General features: G+C 47.3%; 1 protein-coding gene across 3 annotated transcripts in view; it reads left to right on the top strand.

Annotated features, from left to right (window-relative positions):
* Nucleotides 1–22,482, top strand: part of LOC134948325 (uncharacterized) — a 67,838-nt gene that overhangs the window by 30,386 nt on the left and 14,970 nt on the right. For 2 of the 3 annotated variants that reach the window (XM_063936247.1, XM_063936248.1), the window contains 12 exons: nucleotides 5,337–5,517; nucleotides 5,599–5,830; nucleotides 6,812–6,906; nucleotides 7,651–7,847; nucleotides 8,381–8,459; nucleotides 13,108–13,286; nucleotides 14,431–15,135; nucleotides 17,019–17,210; nucleotides 17,600–17,672; nucleotides 19,519–19,653; nucleotides 20,302–20,525; nucleotides 21,165–21,241. In XM_063936247.1, coding sequence (XP_063792317.1) covers nucleotides 5,337–5,517; nucleotides 5,599–5,830; nucleotides 6,812–6,906; nucleotides 7,651–7,847; nucleotides 8,381–8,459; nucleotides 13,108–13,286; nucleotides 14,431–15,135; nucleotides 17,019–17,210; nucleotides 17,600–17,672; nucleotides 19,519–19,653; nucleotides 20,302–20,525; nucleotides 21,165–21,241 — 2,369 coding nt within the window. The remainder of the gene's footprint in view (nucleotides 1–5,336; nucleotides 5,518–5,598; nucleotides 5,831–6,811; nucleotides 6,907–7,650; nucleotides 7,848–8,380; nucleotides 8,460–13,107; nucleotides 13,287–14,430; nucleotides 15,136–17,018; nucleotides 17,211–17,599; nucleotides 17,673–19,518; nucleotides 19,654–20,301; nucleotides 20,526–21,164; nucleotides 21,242–22,482) is intronic. The other variant, XM_063936249.1, reaches the window with a different exon arrangement.

The raw sequence follows: 22,482 nt of genomic DNA, 5'->3' as shown, positions 1-22,482 counted from the left end.
GGGAGACAGAGAGAGAGTATGCCAGCACACACCAGAGCGCTATATAATGCAGGGATTGACACTATAACTGAGTGATTTTTCCCCCAATAGCTGCTTGTATACATATATTGCGCCTACATTTAGTGCCCCCCCTCTCTTTTTAACCCTTTGAGCCTGAAAACTACAGGGGAGAGCCTGGGGAGCTGTCTTCCAGCTGCACTGTGAAGAGAAAATGGCGCCAGTGTGCTGAGGGAGATAGCCCCGCCCCTTTTTCGGCTGACTTTTCTCCCGCTTTTTTATGGATTCTGGCAGGGGTAATTTATCACATATATAGCCCTGGGACTATATATTGTGATGATTTGCCAGCCAAGGTGTCTTATATTGCCCTCAGGGCGCCCCCCCCCCCCCCCCCAGCGCCCTGCACCCATCAGTGACCGGAGTGTGAGGTGTGCATGAGGAGCAATGGCGCACAGCTGCAGTGCTGTGCGCTACCTTGTTGAAGACAGAAGTCTTCTGCCGCCGATTTTCCGGAACACTTCTTGCTTCTGGCTCTGTAAGGGGGCCGGCGGCGCGGCTCCGGGAACGAACACCAAGGTCGGGTCCTGCGGTCGATCCCTCTGGAGCTAATGGTGTCCAGTAGCCTAAGAAGCCCAAACTACCACCTGTTAGGTAGGTTCGCTTCTTCTCCCCTTAGTCCCTCGCTGCAGTGAGTCTGTTGCCAGCAGATCTCACTGTAAAATAAAAAACCTAAATATACTTTCTTTCTAGGAGCTCAGGAGAGCCCCTAGTGTGCATCCAGCTCAGCCGGGCACAAGATTCTAACTGAGGTCTGGAGGAGGGTCATAGTGGGAGGAGCCAGTGCACACCAGGTAGTCCTAAAGCTTTCTTTAGTTGTGCCCAGTCTCCTGCGGAGCCGCTATTCCCCATGGTCCTTACGGAGTCCCAGCATCCACTTAGGACGTCAGAGAAACTAAAATGCACCACAGGTATAGAATGTAGATGGATAGTATACTTAATGACGACACAGAGGTAGGTACAGCAGTGGCCTTCTGTACCGTACTGCTATATATAGTATACTGGTGGTCACTGTGTCAGCAAACTGCAAAACTAAAATGCACCACAGGTATAGAATGTAGATGGATAGTATACTTAATGACGACACAGAGGTAGGTAGAGCAGTGTTCTTCCGTACCGTACTGCTATATATAGTATACTGGTGGTCACTGTGTCAGCAAACTGCAAAACTAAAATGCACCACAGGTATAGAATGTAGATGGATAGTATACTTAATGACGACACAGAGGTAGGTACAGCAGTGGCCTTCCGTACCGTACTGCTATATATACTGGTGGTCACTGTGTCAGCAAACTGCACAACTGAAATGCACCACAGGTATAGAATCTAGATGGATAGTATACTTAATGACGACACAGAGGTAGGTACAGCAGTGGCCTACTGTACCGTAATGCTATATATTATATACTGGTGGTCACTGGTCAGCAAAACTCTGCACTGTACTCCTCCTATAGTATACAGCTGCTCCCCAGCCCTCCCCACAATTAAGCAATAGTGCACAGCAAGTTCAACAATAACGGAGAGGACGCCAGCCACGTCCTCTCCCTAACATTTCCAATGCACGAGTGAAAATGGCGGCGACGCGCGGATGCTTATATAGAATCCGAATCTCGCGAGAATCAGACAGCGGGATGATGACGTTCGGGCGCGCTCGGGTTAACCGAGCCATACGGGAGAATCCGAGTATGCCTCGGACCCGTGTAAAATGGGTGAAGTTCGGGGGGGTTCGGTTTCCGAGAAACCGAACCCGCTCATCACTAGTGCAAACGCATAGTCGCCGCCCACGGGGGAGTGTATTTTCGCTCTGCAGGAGTGCGAACGCCTGTGCAGCAGAGCGTCTGCAAACACATTTTGTGCAGAACAAGACCAGCCCTGTAGTTACTTATCCTGTGCGATGATTGCTGCGACGAGTGACACGGTAATGACGTCAGATACCCGCCCAGCAAACGCCCGGCCACGCCTGCGTTTTCCCAAACACTCCCAGAAAATGGTCAGTTGACACCCAGAAACTCCCATTTCCTGTCAATCTTCTTGCGTCCGCCAGTGCGACTGAAAGCGTCGCTAGAACCTGTGCAAAACCACGATGCTCATTATACCCGTACGCTGTGCGTGAGCATTGCGGTGCATACACATGCACAGTTTTGCCGTTTTTTTAACTGCGCGCTACGCAGTGAACAACGGCAGCTAGCGATCAACTCGGAATGAGGGCCATTGTTACCAGCATCACAAGGCAAGGGGTGCTGCAGCTCCGCCAGTCGGAGATGAGGGCACTTTGAAATCTCAGAAGTCCCTGTTTTATTTTTCATGTCCATGTTTTTTGTTAAAACTATGCGGCAGATGCTTCTAAAGCTAAATGTAATCTGGTATCCGGACTATGGTGGTCATTCCGAGTTGTTCGCTCGGTAATTTTCTTCGCATTGCAGCGATTTTCCGCTAATTGCGCATGCGCAATGTTCGCACTGCGACTGCGCCAAGTAAATTTGCTATGCAGTTAGGAATTTTACTCACGGCATTACGAGGTTTTTTCTTCGTTCTGGTGATCGTAGTGTGATTGACAGGAAGTGGGTGTTTCTGGGCGGAAACTGGCCGTTTTATGGGTGTGTGTGAAAAAACGCTGCCGTTTCTGGGGAAAACGCGGGAGTGTCTGGAGAAACGGGGGAGTGTCTGGGCGAACACTGGGTGTGTTTGTGACGACAAACCAGGAACGAAACTGACTGAACTGATCGCAGATGCCGAGTAAGTGTGGAGCTACTCAGAAACTGCAAAGAAGTGTCTATTCGCAATTCTGCTAATCTTACGTTCGCAATTTTGATAAACTAAGATTCACTCCCAGTAGGCAGCGGCTTAGCGTGTGCAAAGCTGCTAAAAGCAGCTTGCGAGCGAACAACTCGGAATGAGGGCCTATAGATCTACACCAAAAAGGCCTACAGCCAATAGGTCTAGCACTAATGCAGAGATTGTCAACCTTTTACAACTCACGGCACACTGAACAAGATGTAAATATTGCCAAGGCACACTCACATATAATGGTGATGCGTGGTGCAGCTGCGTGTCCTAGGATGTCATGTCGCAGCTTCTCCATAGGTAACGCCTGAGTCACATCTGAGACAGCCAGAAGATCCCAACACTGCCCGGACCCAGAACGGGCTCTGCAACCACTAAACCCAGCAGTATTGATCGTTCCAGGGCCCCAGTAGTGGCAGCACACTGACGGGCCTGGCTCTGCTTCTATGGCGGCACACCTGGAGACTGCTCAGGGCGCACTAGTGTGGCACGGCACAGTGGTTGAAAAACACTGCACTAATGGTAGACATGCATTACGCTGACAAGGCAAAAGGTCGACATGTAATATGAAGACAGTTCAAATGGTCGACATAGTCAAAATGTCAACGTGGTCAAAAGGTTGACACGCATATGGTAGACACCAGTTTTTTCTTTCTTTTCAACTTTTTCATACTTTACCATCCACGTGGTCTACGATTGGGAATTCCTTCGCTCGCCGTGTGAGGGGACGTGGTACACTTATGGGGCTTGCTTGTGGCAGAAAAGTGACAAAACACCCCAAAACATAAAATAAAATTGTGTCTACCTTTTTTTGTGTCGACCATTTACATGTCGACCTTTTGACCTTGTCCACCTAATGCATATCTACCATTAGTGGTAGACCTATTGACTGTAGACCTTTTTAGTGTAGATGTAATAATCCACACCCGTGTAATCTGATATCCTACAACATGAAAATCCTTGTGTGATTTCCTTTGTTTCCATTCCAATCCGTTTTCTGGGCAAAGTCCCACCGCTCCACCCTCGTGCCGAACAAGTCCAACTACTCCATCCCGCCCCTCTATCTTTTCCTCATGCTGTGTAAGAGACACACTGAGTTTAAGGGGCCTATTTATCAATAAATATTTGCGACTTGTCCCTCCATTCCTGACTGCAGCCGCAGCCCCCATAGATTTCTATGGAGGATGCAATGCTGACAGATTTAGAACTATGGGCGCAAATCTCAGCATGACCCGCAGTTGCGTCTAGGTGTCCTTGGCGTGCCCTCACTATACTTAGCCTAACGATGCCGCACAGGTACCAGCATTGCAACTGAGGTGTTTACGACTCTGAATCACCTGCAGACGGGATGCAGTCAATTTACCGACAATCAAAATCCCGACGGTCAAAATACCGACATTTAAAATACCTACAAGGTCAAAATACCGACATATGTTTTTCATGATTTTTTTCATTGAAACAGACTTGTTCATACTTTACCATCCCAGTGGACCTGGAGGGGGAATAGAACAGTGTGCTGAGCGTAGTGAGGCACCGTGCCAGAAGCGAGCCATGCGAGGGGACGCAGTACACTTATATGGTGTCCATGTCGACATACACAAAAAACCCAAGACCCTTGTGTCGGCATTTTGACCTGTTGACATTTTAAATGTCGGGATTTTGTCCATGTCGGGATTTTGACCTTGACGGGATTTTGACCATCGGTATTTTGATTGTAGGTATTTCATACCAATCCCCAGACGACACGTGCATTGGCTGAATTGAAAAAAACCCAAGATCCATCGGCATTTGCGTGCAGTTCTGCATCAGACCCAAGGGGCCAGTTAATAGCTTTATAAATAAAATGTTTTGCACACATATTTCCAATTGCAATTCCTTGGACTGATTAATTTTAACCAATGCTAAATACGTCTTTAATATGTCCCATCTTTTGCAAATATGAAAGAAGCGGGAAAAGCAGATGAAATCCTTCTGCGAAAAAGGGTATGGGTCGTTGGGTCGACACAAAATAGGTCGACCACTATTGGTCGACATGCATTCGTTCGACAGGGTCACTAGGTCGACATGGTCATTAGGTCGACATGTACTAGGTCGACAGGTCAAAAGGTTGACATGAGTTTTTTTTACTTTTTTTGGTGTCGTTTTCTTGGTAAAGTGACGGGGAACTCCAAATAGTGCACCGTGTCCCCTCGCATGGCTCCACGTAGTCCACGTGGATCGTAAAGTATGAAAAAGTCCAAAAAACGTAAACAAAGTGAAAAACTCATGTCGACCTTTTGACCTGTCAACCTAGTACATGTCTACCTAATGACCACGTCAGCCTAGTGACCCTGTCAGTCTAACGCGTGTCGGCCTATAGTGGTCAACCTAATGACTGTCGACCTAAGTTGTGTCGACAGTCATTAGGCCATGTGGGCAGTTCTGGCTCTGCAACGAAGGTATATGGTCGCACCCGTTGCAGGCTGCTGTGTAATCTCGTGTGCTTCCATCCATTGCAGACTGTGCAGTAATATTGCATATATTCTGGGGATGGTGGCAGAAGATCCTGCAGTGGCCGATCTGTTGGTAGATCTGGCCGAAAGTTCCACAGACTGGGACCTTCTGGGGAGACTGGGAGCCATGCTCCTGTGGGAAGATGCGGAAGCCGTGATGAATGCTGCTGGAGCACTGGGCACGTTGGTGAGTGACGCGTTTCACACTCAGAGCAGGTGACCTGTCCCTGCCAGTCAGGTGATTGAGGTTTCATGATTATTTCCACAGGCAGAGCATGGCCACGGAAGACGGTGGCTCCTCTCCTCGCCAGAGTCTGACTTCATCATTGAGAACATCACAAACCTCCTCGAGTCTCCAAGCGGCTGGACCGCCAGTAACTGTGCCCTGGTTCTGGCCCGTATCTCCATGTGCCACGACGGCTGTGCCCGGCTTCTGAACCATCCCAAATCTGACATGATATTAAGGAAGATAATGACATCACTTCACGTGGATGAAGCTGGTGAGCAGGAGGGTAGAATTTGGGATTAAGTGTAAAATAATAACGTGATTATTTCCTATATTATTATAAGATTGTGGAGGAGATGTATCAGACCTTGGAGAGAGATAAAGTACTAACCAGTCAACTCCTGTCATTTTGCAGGCTGTTTGAAAAGTGACAGTTAGAAGCTGATTGGTTAGTACTTTATACTTTATCTCCACGTTACCTCTCTCCACGGTTTGATACATCTCCCCATGTGACTCATATTTATACAGTAGACACTTATAGATGACAAAAGTCGCTCCAGTTTTAAGGAGATACTGGGAGTCATTCCGAGTTGATCGCTCGCTGCCGATTTTCGCAGCGCAGCGATCAGGTAAAAAAACGGCAAAACTGCGCATGCGTATGCACCGCAATGCGCAGGCGCGTCATATGGGTACAAAGCAGATCGTTGCTGGGCGATGGATTTAACGAAGAATCCATTTACACATCCGATCGCAAAGCGATTGACAGGAAGAGGGTGTTTATGGGTGTCAACTGACCGTTTTCTGGGAGTGTTTGGGAAAACGCAGGCGTGTCCAGGCGTTTGCAGGACGGGAGTCTGACGTCAATTCCGGTCCCGGACAGGCTGAAGTGATCGCAGCGGCTGAGTCAGTCCAGAGCTACTCAGAAACTGTACAAAATGTTTTTGTAGTGCTCAGCTGCAAAGGCGTTCGCACACTTGCAAAGTGAAAATACACTCCCCCGTGGGTGGCGACTATGCGTTTGCACGGCTGCTAAAAGTAGCTAGCAAGCGATCAACTCGGAATGAGGGCCATTGTGCAGTACACATACCAGTACCTTGCAGCTGGTCGGTATCCGTGGCAGTTCCAGAAACGGCAGTGCCACGCCTAATCTTTATCACTAAACTTAGCAGATACCTCAACATCTGGGCTTTAGTTAGTCTATTAATGAGCAGCTATCATACTTATTATATTGGTAATTCTCTTGCTATTCTCATAGGCTGCGGGCTGAATGCAGCCTTCACTCTCGGACGTCTGTGTGACACGGACATAGGGAGGAGACGGGTGCTGGGTCTGCAGGAGGCAAACCACATGGTGAGTAATTATTATTGATGGTTGTGGTTGTGCAGGAGAGGAGAACATACTGTATGCACAGAATATAAAGCAACACACACAATGACCCATGAGTTGTATGTAGGGTTTACCACCTGTTTAGACATCTAGTTACAGAAAACTAAGGCCATACACTGATATTTATACCAGGATCGGGAATACTGGTTCAAGGAACAAAGCTCAATAAAATGGCAACTTCCTGGTGTCTGGTCGCCATTTTGTATGTGAAGTGCCAGTTGCTTCTGTTTCCTCATGCGCAGGTAACTTTGGATTTCTTGTAGTGTACTGACCACTCCATCTTGCAAATTGGTCATGACCGGAGAACGAGGCCTGGCCTTATAAAACACAAAGCAATATGCCAGTAAGGTCCCAAAGGAACACACTAGCCAATAGAACCCTGACATATCCAACATTGCAATAGACCACAGGTTCTCAAACTCGGCCCTCAGGACCCCACACGGTTCATGTTTTGCAGGTCACCTGTAGATTTTTAAAATGTGGCAGTTGGTGATACACAGTGCAGCTGCCGGGTGACATGGAAAACATGAACAGTGTGGGGTCCTGAGGACCGAGTTTGAGAACCACTGCAATAGACTAATTATATACTTACCAGACCGGGTTACATGAGGACTACCTGATTAGCTGCCATGGCTGTCATCGTGAACTTGGGCTGGTGCTCCCAATGAAATGTTGTCAGTAAGTGTGTTCCTCCACTGATAAGTCTAGATCTCTGCTCTGGAGGCAATGATGTCCGGAGGTGATGCCGGAGGAAGCCGAAACGCCTGCTATGCACTCACTTGCCTAGCGACTAGCCACGCCGGCCACCAGCATGTCCTGAAGAGCCAATTCTTCCCTCAGGTCCTCGATACGCTTTGCCACCTATTGCAGTCAAAGGAACAGGAGACCTGCTGGTTCGCGGCCATGTAAGTGTTAGCGCTCGTCTTCCCATTATTTTGTTTCTGTTCTAGACATTAAATATTGTACCTCAATGATCCATGATACCACCAGGGGCAATGAGGGGGTGGGCGGTGAGCAGGTTCCATTTACCCACAGTCCAACGGGGGCCTGGTGTAATGTGGAGGAGGAGGAATGTCACATGTGGCCAATCAGATCATTAGAACATTCACAGACCTAGATCCATCTACAGCCAATCAGAGCATTATAACAAATACAGGACTAGAGCAACCTGTAGCCAATCAGAGCACGAGAACGTTCTTAACTCCCAAATGCAATAGAATCACCAAACATGTCTCTGTAGGAAAATAAGTTATACATTGAACTCTTTATTAAAACTTGCTGCAAGATTTTGGGGAGACCTCTTCTCCCGCATCCCAAACCTGCATGGTACCCATATATACATATATATATATATATATATATATTTATTTATTTATTTGTTGCATAAAGTACCTGTGGCTTTGGATAAATAACCTTATATTGATGTTTATCTTTGTAGAACCATCAAGATTTTATCCAAGTATCCCGCAGGAGTTGTGAGACTTCGTCAGCACCTGGTACTGGAGACAGTCCTTAAGGTAAACTGCCAGTAATATTTTTAAGTACTTTTGGCATCTACTTACTTTCATCCTTGTAGCACCCACCGCCTTTCCTGTCTCTAGTGCTTGGGTAATGGTGCACCACCTTTCCTGTCTCTAGTGCTTAGGTACTAGTGCACCACCTTTCCTGTCTCTAGTGCATGGGTAGTGGTGCACCACTTTTCCTGTCTCTAGTGCTTGGGTAGTGGTGCACCACCTTTCCTGTCTCTAGTGCTTAGGTACTAGTGCACCACCTTTCCTGTCTCTAGTGCATGGGTAGTGGTGCACCACCTTTCCTGTCTCTAGTGCTTGGGTAGTGGTGCACCACCTTTCCTGTCTCTAGTGCATGGGTAGTGGTGCACCACCTTTCCTGTCTCTAGTGCTTGGGTAGTGGTGCACCACCTTTCCTGTCTCTGGTGCATAGGTACTAGTGCACCACCTTTCCCGTCTCTAGTGCTTGGGTAGTGGTGCACCACCTTTTCTGTCTCTAGTGCATAGGTACTAGTGCACCACCTTTCCCGTCTCTAGTGCTTGGGTAGTGGTGCACCACCTTTCCTGTCTCTAGTGCTTGGGTAGTGGTGCACCACCTTTCCTTTCTCCAGTGCTTGGGTAATGGTGCACCACCTTTCCTGTCTCTAGTGCTTAGGTACTAGTGCACCACCTTTCCCGTCTCTAGTGATTGGGTAGTGGTGCACCGCCTTTCCTGTCTCTAGTGCTTAGGTACTAGTGCACCTCCTTTCCCTTCTCTAGTGATTGGGTAGTGGTGCACTGCCTTTCCTGTCTCTAGTGCTTAGGTACTAGTGCACCACCTTTCCCTTCTCTAGTGATTGGGTAGTGGTGCACCACCTTTACCATCTCTAGTGCTTAGGTACTAGTGCACCACCCTTCCTGTCTCTAGTGCTTGGGTAGTGGTGCCCCACCTTTTCTGTCTCTAGTGTTTGGGTAGTGGTGCACCACCTCTCCCGTCTTTAGTGTTTGGGTAGTGGTGCACCACCTTTGCCGTCTCTAGTGATTGGGTAATAGTGCACCACCTTTCCGGTCTCTAGTGCTTAGGTAGTGGTGCCCCACCTTTTCTGTCTCTAGTGTTTGGGTAGTGGTGCACCACCTCTCCCGTCTTTAGTGTTTTGGTAGTGGTGCACCACCTTTCCCGTCTCTAGTGATTGGGTAATAGTGCACCACCTTTCCGGTCTCTAGTGCTTAGGTAGTGGTGGCACCTCTAGTGCGCCCACCTGGTTGCTTATTTTCAGCAGGGTTTCCAGTAGTGGCAATTAGTGAGGACCTATGCTGCTCAGCCTCTGTAATTACCTCTAACCTCGGGTTCCTGATTGGATGATTTTCCAATCTGGGGCTACCTGTTACATTGAGCCGTGAGTATGATCTTTGCTTCCGCTGCTCAATATGAGACGAAGCAGCAGAGGTTATCATTAAACTTAAACACTGGGATTTTGCTGAATTGAGTAAAGGGCAGGGGCCACGAGGAAGGGTCCCACACCAGATTACTAATCTTACAAATAAACGACAATGATGTAAAATCTATTTCTAGATGTCTAAACTGTGCACAGGGTGATTGGCGGATCACGAGTAGTTTTAGCAGGGCGCATGTGACATCATAAAGTCCTAAAATACCACTGGGAAGCAGGAGGATCTTGTAACCTGCAAAAGGGGTACCCTTGGCTTGGTGTTCTGGACAGCGAACTAGGTCGCACACCCCTCGTCATGGCCCTGATCACTGGGCATTCCTATCTGCCTCAGGATAGGTGCAGAGATGCGTCCAACTAAACAAAAACTTAGATTTTCTTTTGTGGCGCAAGTTCCTGATTCGGCCGTATGGAGGCTGCAGAATCTCTTTCTGAACATGGCCGCTGTTGTCAGTGCAAGTTCATTTTCAGCTGCAGTCACTGAACGCGACACGCCCGACCTCTGGCTAGCCACCGACCCAGTAACACCCTAAAAATGGCCATTGAAACGCATGTCTCTGCGTCTTTGTGCGGTGACCACTAGGCAGTGCGGCTCAGATGTGTGCGCAGACTATACGTGAGCCACTTGCATCCAATGACGTTGCAGCGTCTTCTGAATCAGGACCAATGGGGGTCATTCCGAGTTGTTCGCTAGCTGCTTTTGTTCGCTGTGCAGCGATCAGGCAAAAAAATCAACACTTCTGCGCATGCGGCGCAATGCGCACGCGTGGCGAACTATTACAATGAACGATGTAGTTTCACACAAGGTCTAGCGAAGCATTTCAGTCGCACTGCTGGCCGCAGAGTGATTGACAGGAAGAGGGCGTTTCTAGATGTCAACTGACCGTTTTCAGGGAGTGTTCGGAAAAACACAGGCGTGCCAGGAAAAACGCAGGCGTGGCTGGGCGAACGCAGGTCGTGTTCGTGACGTCAAAACAGGAACTGAACAGTCTGAAGTGATCGCAAGCGCTGAGTAGGTCTGGAGCTACTCTGAAACTACACAAAAATATTTTGCCGCCGCTCTGCGATCCTTTTGTTCGCACTTCTGCTAAGCTAAAATACACTCCCAGTGGGAGGCGGCATAGCGTTTGCACAGCTGCTAAAAACTGCTAGCGAGCGAACAACTCGGAATGACCACCCATATGTGGATATATTTACACAATATCACAAATCTCTACCGTTCTACACAAGTCACTGGTACGTTTCATTAGTCAGAACATGGCAGTTTGCGGCTGACTGACCCAGGAATGTTCTCCAGCCAGCAAGTGGGTGAGACGTCAGAGGACGAATGGCAGCTGGCACCAAGCAGTGACTGAGCGTCTTTCTCCTCGCACCATTGTATTACGTGTGACTGCACGGTGACATCCAGGTCTGCACAGAGTGTCTCAGTGACCTGCAAGCCCCCCTAGTGTCTCCAGTTTCCATGGAGAACTGTCCCATAAATATTTTACTGCCATTGCCATAGTCACTGGGAGTTCTGGTTAGATCCTGATTGTGAGTAATGGTTGGCGGGTCACTACATAGAACGTCGCCATGGCTATTGGGGGAGCAAAGTCAATTATATGACTGAGGAACACAGTTCTGGAGAACAAGGCTGGGTGCAAACATTAGCGTGCCTTCCCCCATTATTCATACAGGTATTGTATTTGTACCAGCAGTCTTCTGAGCAGTGGGGATTGTGCACATACCCACCAAGCCACCATGGCTGGAAGGATAAGGTGTAAAGTAACAGGCTGCCTTTCTCTGTATTACTTTCTCACCGTTTCGGGAATAAGTGCATGCATTTATAACAGACTAATCAAATGACATCACAGAATTCTTGATGACTTGTTATATTTTTTATAGTTTTGCAGCGTTATAAATGAGTCGCTAAGATCATGTGATCGGGGGGTGCGTTTATACCGCCCAAAACTGTGACATTTCATATATCCCTGACAAAAAGATGCACCAATTTGTGTTACATTTACAAAACACTAGTTACCAGCCCGTCAACATCATGGAACAACATAACAGTAATGTCAGAGCCAGCGGGCGCCATCTAGTGGCCGCCGGTGTGCAACACACACATCCTGCCCGAATCAGAATAGCAGTATGCTCACAGCCGCACACAGTAGGTAAATGATGTGGTAGTGACGACAGGGCTGCATGCAACAGGACAGGAGCAGTGACATGATGTGAGGAGGGGAATGGAGGCAGCAGGAAGCCACAGACTGAATGTTATATAGTGGGAGGAGCAGGGTCCCCAGCAGCACACAGTATATAAGGAGATGAGTGATGTGTCAGTGAGGACAGGGCTGCATGTGACAGGGGTAGTGACATGATGTGAGGAGGGGAATGGAGGCAGCAGGAAGCCACAGACTGAGAGTTATATAGTGGGAGGAGCTGGGTCCCCAGCAGCACAGAGTATATCAGGAGATGAGTGACGTGTTAGTGAGCACAGAGCTACATGTGACAGGGCAGTGACATGATGTGAGGAGGGGAATGGAGGCAGCAGACAGCCACAGACTGAGAGTTATATAGTGGGAGGAGCAGGGTCCCCAGCAGCACAGAGTATATAAGGAGATGAGTGATGTGTCAGTGAGGACAGGGCTGCATGTGACAGGGGCAGTGACATGATGTGAGGAGGGGAATGGAGGCAGCAGGAAGCCACAGACTGAGAGTTATATAGTGGTCCCCCAACAGCACAGAGTAAAGATGTGAAATTGATGCAGGAAGATTGCAGTGTCAAGTGCTGCAGTGTCAAGTGCATGTTTATATCAAACAAAGTTTATAAATTCACATTGTTTTTACTTTTAAGCATAGTTTTATAATCTCTTATTCTGACTGTGTACACATTGGGTAGACCTAGTTTATCAGAATGTCCGGGAGACGCCCGAATTATTGACAGATCTCCTGTACTCCAGAGTGGATCATTTTTCCAGAATCAAACCCAATTTCTCAGTGTAGTGTGAGGTACAGGGGCTTAGTGACGCGATTTGTGGTGAACCACGTCATCACGGCCCTGCCCATGCTGCACAAGTGCATAATTGAATAGTGGGTTGTGGGTCTTCAATAATGCAATTTAAAGCACCATGCCCCCAACACCTCCCTCTAGGACCACCCCGGCCCGGAGGATCTAACGCAAATGTCGACAAGTATGGATGCGAGATTTGTGTTGGTGCAATGTTGTGACTGCCACGTTTCTACCTCAGATGGTTGCAGCATCACACACGGCACAGAAGGACTTGCTGGAAGAGGTGGAGATGACATTACAGAACCTTCAGCGTCTTCCCCAACCTGCGGCCCCTACTGCGAAGACCCTGGAGTCCGGCTCAGTAATAGTGAGCTGGGAGGAACACAAACCAAAAAGTTGCCTTCCCGTGACTTACAGGTGAGTAATTGCCCCATGAGTACCCTGTTATGTCCATCTTATATATAGTAGGGGTAATAAATGCTATATCTACCATCACATTTATATTTACCATAATATATGTTTAGAGAGATGCGTAAATAAAAAGTTAAGGCATCAATAGTATTTTTTTATTGGCTATCTGTTCTGTTACCGTCATCCTAAGGCTTTATAACCAGGCTTACCCCTGCTACGGCTGGGGGAGGCTCACCGGCAGGTGTTTCTAAGTAATACCAGTAGTAGCCACAATAATAATATATTGGCTGAGGCCAAACCAAGCCATTTCACTGGCAAACACACCTGGGGTAGATTTACTAAAGCTTCTGAAAATGGAAAGCAGTGTTGTTGCCCGTAACAATCAGTCATTTCTCTGGGGGTTATTCCGAATTGATCGCTAGCTGCTTTCGTTCGCTGCACAGCGATCAGGCAAAAAAACGGCACTTCTGCGCATGCGTATGCGGCGCAATGCGCATGCACGTCATACTATTACAACGAACGATGTCGTTTCACACAAGGTCTAGCGAAGATTTTCAGTCGCACTGCTGGCCGCAGAGTGATTGACATGAAGAGGGCGTTTCTGGGTGTCAACTGACCGTTTTCAGGGAGTGATCGGAAAAACGCAGGCGTGTCAGGAAAAACGCAGGCGTGACTGGGCGAACGCAGGGCGTGTTTGTGACGTCAAAACAGGAACTGAACAGTCTGAAGTGATCGCAAGCGCTGAGTAGGTCTGAAGCTGCTCTGAAACTGCACAAAATTACTTTGTAGCCGCTCTGCGATCCTTTCGTTCGCACTTCTGCTAAGCTAAAATACACTCCCAGTGGGAGGCGGCATAGCGTTTGCACGGCTGCTAAAAACTGCTAGCGAGCGAACAACTCGGAATGACCACCTCTATTGCAATCTAGAAAATTATAGAATCTGACTGGTTGCTATGGGCAACAAACAGATTCTCTGGTTTAGAAGCTTTTGTAAATCGATATCTGGTTGATAGATCTACAGTGAAAAGATAGACAGTCAAAAGGTCGACACGCAAAAGGCCAACAGGGTCAAAAGGTTGACAGGTAAAAGGTAGACAGTGCTTAAGGTCGACCGGTTCAATAACTGACAGCCATTACTCCTCTGCCCACAGTCTATTTGATGGTGACAAGCTCCTGTACCACGGAGCTTCATTCTCCTACGTCATCCCACACTGCATTCCCGGTCAGCACCACCTTAAACTTGTCATGAAAACAGAAGGCGACCAGAGCATAGACAGTCCCATCACCTGCGTGACAGTGGAGGAACCGTTGCCCGGCTGCCCCTCGGAACTCCACGTGGCAGGACGCACGGCCAAAAAAGTGAAGCTAAGCTGGAGCCCACCAGGAAACTCCAGCACACACATTAAATATTACGTCGTTTATAGAGATGAGATGCTTGTGGAGACCACATCGGATCTGAGCTCTATTGTTGGGGGTTTATCCCCTTCCACCAGTTACACTTTCAGCGTGTGTTCCTGTAACTCCAGGGGCCACAGTGAAAAGGTCTCCTTGGTCACCAGGACAATGGACAGAGGAGACCACGCTCCAGACAAACTCACTGTCTATGTCATTGGCCGAAGCGAGATGTTCATCACGTGGGAAGTTCCAAAAGACCCCATCGGCAGATTTTTCAATTATGAACTGAGCCTGGACGGGAAGTCGGTGTACCTAGGCACAGAGCGTTCTTATACGGCCCGACGCCTTACACCCAGCACCGAGTACACCTGTAGTGTGTGCGCAATCACAAGTGAAGGCCGGTTTGAGAGTCGACCCGTCACCAAGCGCACGGCTAGAGATGAATACAGCAACCTAAACAAGTAGGTAATCACAGAGAGATGGATTTTTCTACAGCTCTACCAGCCAGAATAAAATTAAAAATACTATACAGGTTGAGTCTCCCTTATCCAAAACGCTTGGGACCAGACGTATTTTGGTTATCGGATTTTTCCGTATTTTGGAATAATCGCATACCATAATGAGAAATCAGTAATGGGACCTAAGTCTAAGCACAGAATGCATTTATGTTACATATACACCTTATATACACAGCCTGAAGGTAATTTTAGCCAATATTTTTTATAACTTTGTGCATTAAACAAAGTGTGTGTACATACACACAATTCATTTATGTGTCATATACACCTTATACACACAGCCTGAAGGTCATTTAATACAATATTTTTAATAACTTTGTGTATTAAACAAAGTTTGTGTACATTGAGCCATCAAAAAACAAAGTTTTCACTATCTCACTCTCATTCAAAAAAGTCCGTATTTCAGAATATTCCGTATTTCGGAATATCTGGATATGGGATACTCAACCTGTATTTATCTTTAAAATCCTGCCCAATTATACATACTGTATGTCCTTTACCTATACCCCAGCCACACAATACGCTTGTCTCAAGATGTGTTGCATACAGCCTCTCTTATCACTTCCTCTGCACCAGCATCTCTAGGACTTCTCTACAGCTGCACCTTTTCTCTGGAACTCTCTTCTTCAGACTCTGCACCCATTTCTCAAGCTGTAGGAAATAACTGGAATCTCCCTTTTTAGAAAAGATTACCCTAACTCACACTGCTGCCTGTCCTCACCAATGCCCTTTCCAGCATCATACTTTCTGCCAGCATGTCTCCAAGGCAGCCCACACCTCGTGTATCACTTCTTCCCTTTAGACTTTTATAACTTTTCACCAGGGATGGTGAATATTATGGGAGGGGGGCCCTATGCTGCATGTCCCAGTTATAATGTCACCAGCCATGGCTGTTTCAGCCTAGAGCTGGTTGGTGAAAAATAGGGGGGACCCCACACTGTCTCCACTCCACCACCCTTGGTCTGGGGTTCCTTACAGATTTCAAACCTGCTGCTTCGTAAATATACCCCCTAGTATTTTAATAGGTGAATAACCACACCCGGAAAAGACATTATGTGAGCCGGCAATCCTTATTTAATGTATCCTGTTTCTGCAATCGTATAAAGAGTTGTTGCAATCTAACAAGTAAAATACAAGTAATTATTATATCAGGTTGCACTATTATCCTTGCTCCTGCAGAGCCTCAGCGACCTCACTGATTACTGGGGAATTGATACTGAACTATACTTACTTAAATCAATACGGGTCAGGCCACAGACTGGCACGGTGACTTACCTGTATGATACACAGGGGGAAGGTGTATCAAACCTCCCAAAGAAGACAAGTGCTGAGGAACCAATCAGATTCCAGGTTTCATTTATCTAGTACAGTCTGACAAATTATAGGTAGAGGCTGATTGGTTTGATACAACTCCCCCAAGTGCAGAGGAACCAATGAGATTCCAGGTATCATTTATCTAGTACAGCCTTACAAACTATAGCTAGAATCTGATTGGTTTGATCCCCCCCTCCCCTTAGCGTAGTGCTATGTGACACAGCTACACGGTTTTATGTCTATCGGCGTGTATTACTGTAATGGCTACCAGCAGTAAAGCTTTAATCTGACTGAGGATAATCCTCTGACATTCAGTTTAAATATAAATCGCCATGAAGCATGGGCTGATTAGCCGGGGCTGTAGGATGGAAGCTGGAGCATTATACGTGGCTATAGATCGCGCGCCCAGCTGTCTGCCAGGAGATGAGAGGGGCTCGGAGCTGGTGGATATTGTCTGACAACTATATGACCTCATTATCCTAATCCCATCTGGTCTTTATGTTACTTTATAGGAGCCTAACCGGAAGTAACCGGCACGCAGCCAGTTCACCGACCGCAGAAACCCCAGATCCAAGTGAGAAGCAGCAACGGCCTGAGGCAACGCGGAGGAGCTCTCTCACCAAAAGCCAGAGCCTACGGTTGGTCATGAGTCGGCAGAACAGCAGGTCGAGAGGAGACAGCAAAGTCCCAGCTAACAGATCACGGTATCAGACCTTGTATACTACATGAATATCTGCTAAGCGATGACAGTCGTAGGCCGTACGTAATGTCTCCTTCTTCTAAGGGTCCTTCACCAACCACACAACTACCCACAATTCTTCTCTATTTGCCAACTTGGCACAAATGTGGGTGCATGCCCTGTGTTAGTGGTTTTTGAAAGGAGAAAACCAGGTGCACCAACCTAGGCCTGGCCAGTCCGCCCAAGGCGTCCCATCTGACAGTGCGAAGCTTTGGCCCCCCTGTAGAATGGGCCTACTCACATATCCAGGAGCCCACCCATACAGCCGCCTGTATACGCGCACTTGATGTCACAAAAGAACATTTGCGCTGTAGATACGCACGCTTGTAAGCATCTCTTTCTTTGTTTCTCTAGGAGAGAGTCGGTGACGTCTTGGTCTACAGAATCGAATGAGGGCCCTCTACTGATTCAACGGTCTTCAAGTCAGGTGAGAACCTACGAGTCGGACAACAAGGGTCCATTGCTCAGATCATACTCTGAGTGAGACTTACAATTTCACAGTGCAACTGTGGCTGAGAACATATGTGCACGTCTAATATTACACGTTGGCTGTCCTGGTGGTCTTGGTCTCCTGAATGCACACATCACATCATGTGTAGCAACCGGTGCAGGATAGCAGCACGCACTGTCACAATGCATGGTCATGGGTGCGTTCCCATCGCTTAGGATGCACAGGACTACTTGCTACTTCCCACCCTTCCCTATGAACGTGACATACAAAACCAAATACCCGTCCAGTCTAGAAAATGCAGTTCCGATCGTCGAGGCTGGACAGGGCCCTCAAATTCAGCTGTCTCCACGGCTTGTAGGCATTGGGCGCATTTTAAATGGGTAGCAAGTGATTTACCTAAGGCCATAATCCGGACATCCATTGACCGACCATTCGTTATGCCGACATGTTCAAAATGCCGACATAGTCAGACCATTCGTTATGCAGACTTGTTCATACTTTACCATCCCAGTGGACCTGGAGGGGGAATATAATAGTGTGCCGAGCGTAGCGAGGAACCGTGCCAGCGCGAGCCATGCGAGGGGACGCAGAACAATTAGATGGTGTCCACGTCGACCTATGTTGGCATTGACACACAAAAAAAAACTCCTGTCGGTATTTTGGCATTTTAAATTACAGTATTCTCACTATGTCGGTATTTTGAGCATGTCGGCATAATGAATGTCGGTATTTTGACTGTAGGTCAGTGGCTGTTGGGATTATGGTCGTCGGTGTTGTGTCCATCGGTAAATCATACTGAAACCTTTTAAACTTATATCTACATTGTGCAGATTCCTTACACAATCTAGACACAGACACCTCACAGTCGTACCCAGCAGCGGATACACACGTACAGTGTCGGACTGGGGCATGAAGGGCCCACCGGGGAAATGCAGTGGTAGGGGCCCATGCTTAAGGGTGTGGCCAGGCAATAGTGGAGGTGTGGCCAACCACCACAGAGTCTTGGCTAACCTTTATGATAATGTAGCAGATTAATAACAGCAATGCACTGTAGAGAATACATCATAGTCCTGTGCAGTATAAGGTAACATATGCATAATGTATAATTAAAGTACACTAGGATAGAGTTTGAAACCTAGGGGGTCATTCCGAGTTGATCGCTCGCTAGCAGTTTTAGCAGCCGTGCATACGCTATGCCGCCTCCCACTGGGAGTGTATTTTAGCTTAGCAAAAGTGCGAACGCTTGTATCGCAGAGCGCCTGCAAAATTTTTTTGTGTAGTTTCAGAGTAGCTCAAAACCTACTCAGCGCTTGCGATCACTTCAGACTATTCAGTTCCGGATTTGACGTCACACACCTGCCCAGCCACGCCTGCGTTTTTCCTGGCACGCCTGCGTTTTTCCAAACACTCCCTGAAAACGGTCAGTTGCCACCCAGAAACGCCCACTTCATGTCAATCACTCTGCGGCCAGCAGTGCAATTGAAATGCATCGCTAGACCTTGTGCAAAACGGCATCGTTCGTTGTGCCCGTACGTCGCGCGTGCGCATTGCGCCGCATACGCATGCGCAGAACTGCCGTTTTTTAGCCTGATCGCTGCGCTGCGAACAAATGCAGCTAGCGATCAACTCGGAATGACCCCCCTAATCCCTAGAGGAGGAGGTGGGCCCACAGGCAGAGTAAGTGAGCCCACAGGCAATGGGGCCTACTGGGGGTTTCCCCTGCTCCCCTGTGGGCCAGTCCGAGCCTGCACACGTAAAGAGAATGAGTCCAGATGGAGCATGTACTCTCCCACTAACCCGCTGTCGTCTTTCCATTGTGCAGCCCTCCACGCCGTGCGACGTACCGACCGGACAGGCAGACAAAAATATCCAGCAACGGGAGAACAGGATATGTCCTGACCAGACTGCAACCAGCCACGACAGGAAGACGGAGATGTCTCCGCAGAAGAATCCTATGGTCATGATTGTATCTTCTATTCATATATTGCCAACATATTAATCAGCGCTGTATTATCACATTATGCTTATTCCTTCAGCTGTGCCTCCCGTGTATTTATTATATTTGTCACTTAGTAAACGTTACTTATTACAGAGTATAATGATTTATAATGTCCTATAACAGGACGTAGGCTAAGTGCAACACTTCAGCTGCTGTGGAACTATACATCCCAGCATGCCCTGCCACAGGTTTGCTGTTAGGGCGTGCTAAAACTATGTCGGGCTTATGCTGGGATTTGTAGTTCCACCGTAGCTGGCGTGCCACACATTGCCTACCTCTGTTCTATAGATTGCAGATGGTACTGTTGCTATTACTGACTATGAAGAGGTTATAAAAGTTACACAATGCATTCCATAAGAAGAAGAGGTTATAGCACCACCTGCTGGCAGTTAGAAGCTCCTACACTTAAATTACTGTAGCAGTTCCTTTTCTTGAAAATCGTTTCAATGTATTAACTCGCACCATAGGGAATATCCCATGATTTAATGAATAATACAAATGTGTGTTTTAAGAAACACTGAAATATACAAAACATAGCACACTGTTTTCTAATACTGACTTGCTGTAAGTTGCTCCTAACTATTGTACTTTATATCTTCTATGCAGCCTTCAAAGCCGATTCTGTTAAAGACCGTAGACAGCGCGTGTGACCAGCCGCCGCAGCCCTGTCTATCACCGGACACTAAGAAGCCACAAAGTGCGCTGGGGTTTAAGCTGACACCCATTGCGTCTCTCTGCAGTCTGGAGGCAGAGTATCTGCTGAACGGAAGAGCCAAGACTGAGAGTGAGCTTCTACTGCCACCGGCTGACGATGGGCACAACAAGCCAATGTAGGTCTCAACCACAACATAACAAATGTAGCAGATATGAAATAATACATATACTGTATGTATATATATATATATATATATATATAGCTGCGACAAGCGGATCGGCACTCACCTAACTTATATTAAAGTGCTCCGGTGCCCTCTGGAGATCCACATCCATGAGTTACCCAGTTCCATTCAGCGGCACTCGGAGGCTTGTAATAGCATAAAAAGTGCTTTAATGAATCATGAGAAAAGTCTGCATACCTGCCGCTGAATGGAACTGGGTAACAGACATATATATATATATTTATATACATTATAATGAGTAGAGGTCTCAAGACCACCAGAGAGCCATGGGGGGGGGGGCCTAAGCCTCTGTCTGGCAGTGCATGCTGGGACTTTTTCTAACTCCATGTCAGACATGGCACGCTGGGACTTGTAGTTCCATAACAGCTGCCGGTCCACAGGATCCCTGAATGTATGCAAGCTGCTTTAAGGCTTTTCTGACCAAGCTGGGACTTGTAGTTCTGAGCTGCTGGAGAGCCACGATGTGTGAACTATCCTGTATCTTCCTCAGTATGTAGCAAATATCTACAGCAAACGTCGCTGAACTGCAAACCTTGCAATACCTAATAAGTATCCTTGTCTCATACGCAGCCTCACCCAAGAGTGTTCAAGAGTCCTGGATAAGGAGAGAAGTATGAATCACAAGAAAACACTACAGCCGGTGAAAGGTACAAGTGGCCCAGTTTAGTGTAGTGTGTGTGTGTGTGTGTGTGTGTGTGTGTATAGCTTGTAGGACATCTCACTTTGGGGCAGATGTATTAAGCCTGGAGAAGTGATAAAGCAGTGGTAAGTGGCAGATGATAACGCACCAGCCAATCACTACGGGTTTGAAAAATGACAGTTAGGAGCTGATTGGCTGGTGCATTATCACCTTCCACTTTATCACTTCCCCAGGCTTAATACATCTGCTCCTTTGTTCTCAACAGTTCCAACAGCAATATATTTTGTCTGTAAAACCAATGGGACTCATGGTTTCTGGGTTATTTATCTAGTATGTTTCATTTTAGGGCAGTATATAGCACCTGTCTCTACCTCTAACCTCAGTTTGTCAGAAAAATATATAATATAGATTTTTCTTGCGGCACAAATAGTGGCTACACGTACAGGAACCGGTTTTATCAAAACCTTATGTGCACTGATCAGTCTCCAGTGTTGAATCAGTTAGGTTGGCTCCTATCTGTCTAATCACCAGGTTCCACAGGTGTCCTCACCTATATCACGTATCAGCTATAATGCAGCAGCAAAAACAACATAGGGGTAAATTTACTAAGATTCGTATTTTCCCGTTTCAGGTCAAAGTTCAATCACGAATGACATCGAAAGTGTAAAACTGCAACTTTTTGAATTGATTACGACTAATTTACTAAGCTGTCGTATTCGGGTTTTTCTTTTGTTCCGATGTCGATGTCATTCGTGGTTTTTTTTCTATTTTTACGGCAGTGATTAGCAAAACACTGCCGACTTTTTTACAATGAATCTCGGCCGGATCTGTGTGATCCGTGCTGGGGTTCATTTTTTTGTTTTTTTTTAATTAAACACTGTCAAATATTTTTAAAAAAATTGCGTGGGGTCCCCCCTCCTAAGCATAACCAGCCTCGGGCTCTTTGAGCCGATCCTGGTTGCCGAAATATGGGAAAAAAAATGACAGGGGTTCCCCCATATTTAAGCAACCAGCATCGGGCTCTGCGCCTGGTCCTGGTTCCAAAAATACGGGGGACAAAAAGAGTAGGGGTCCCCCGTATTTTTAAAACCAGCACCGGGCTCCACTAGCTGGACAGATAATGCCACAGCCGGGGGTCACTTTTATATAGTGCCCTGCGGCCGTGGCATCAAAAATCCAACTAGTCACCCCTGGCCGGGGTACCCTGGGGGAGTGGGGACCCCTTCAATCAAGGGGTCCCCCCCCCCA

Source organism: Pseudophryne corroboree, chromosome 8, assembly GCF_028390025.1.
Source record: "Pseudophryne corroboree isolate aPseCor3 chromosome 8, aPseCor3.hap2, whole genome shotgun sequence".
NCBI lineage: Eukaryota > Metazoa > Chordata > Amphibia > Anura > Myobatrachidae > Pseudophryne > Pseudophryne corroboree.
This window is presented reverse-complemented; position numbering and strand designations above follow the sequence as displayed.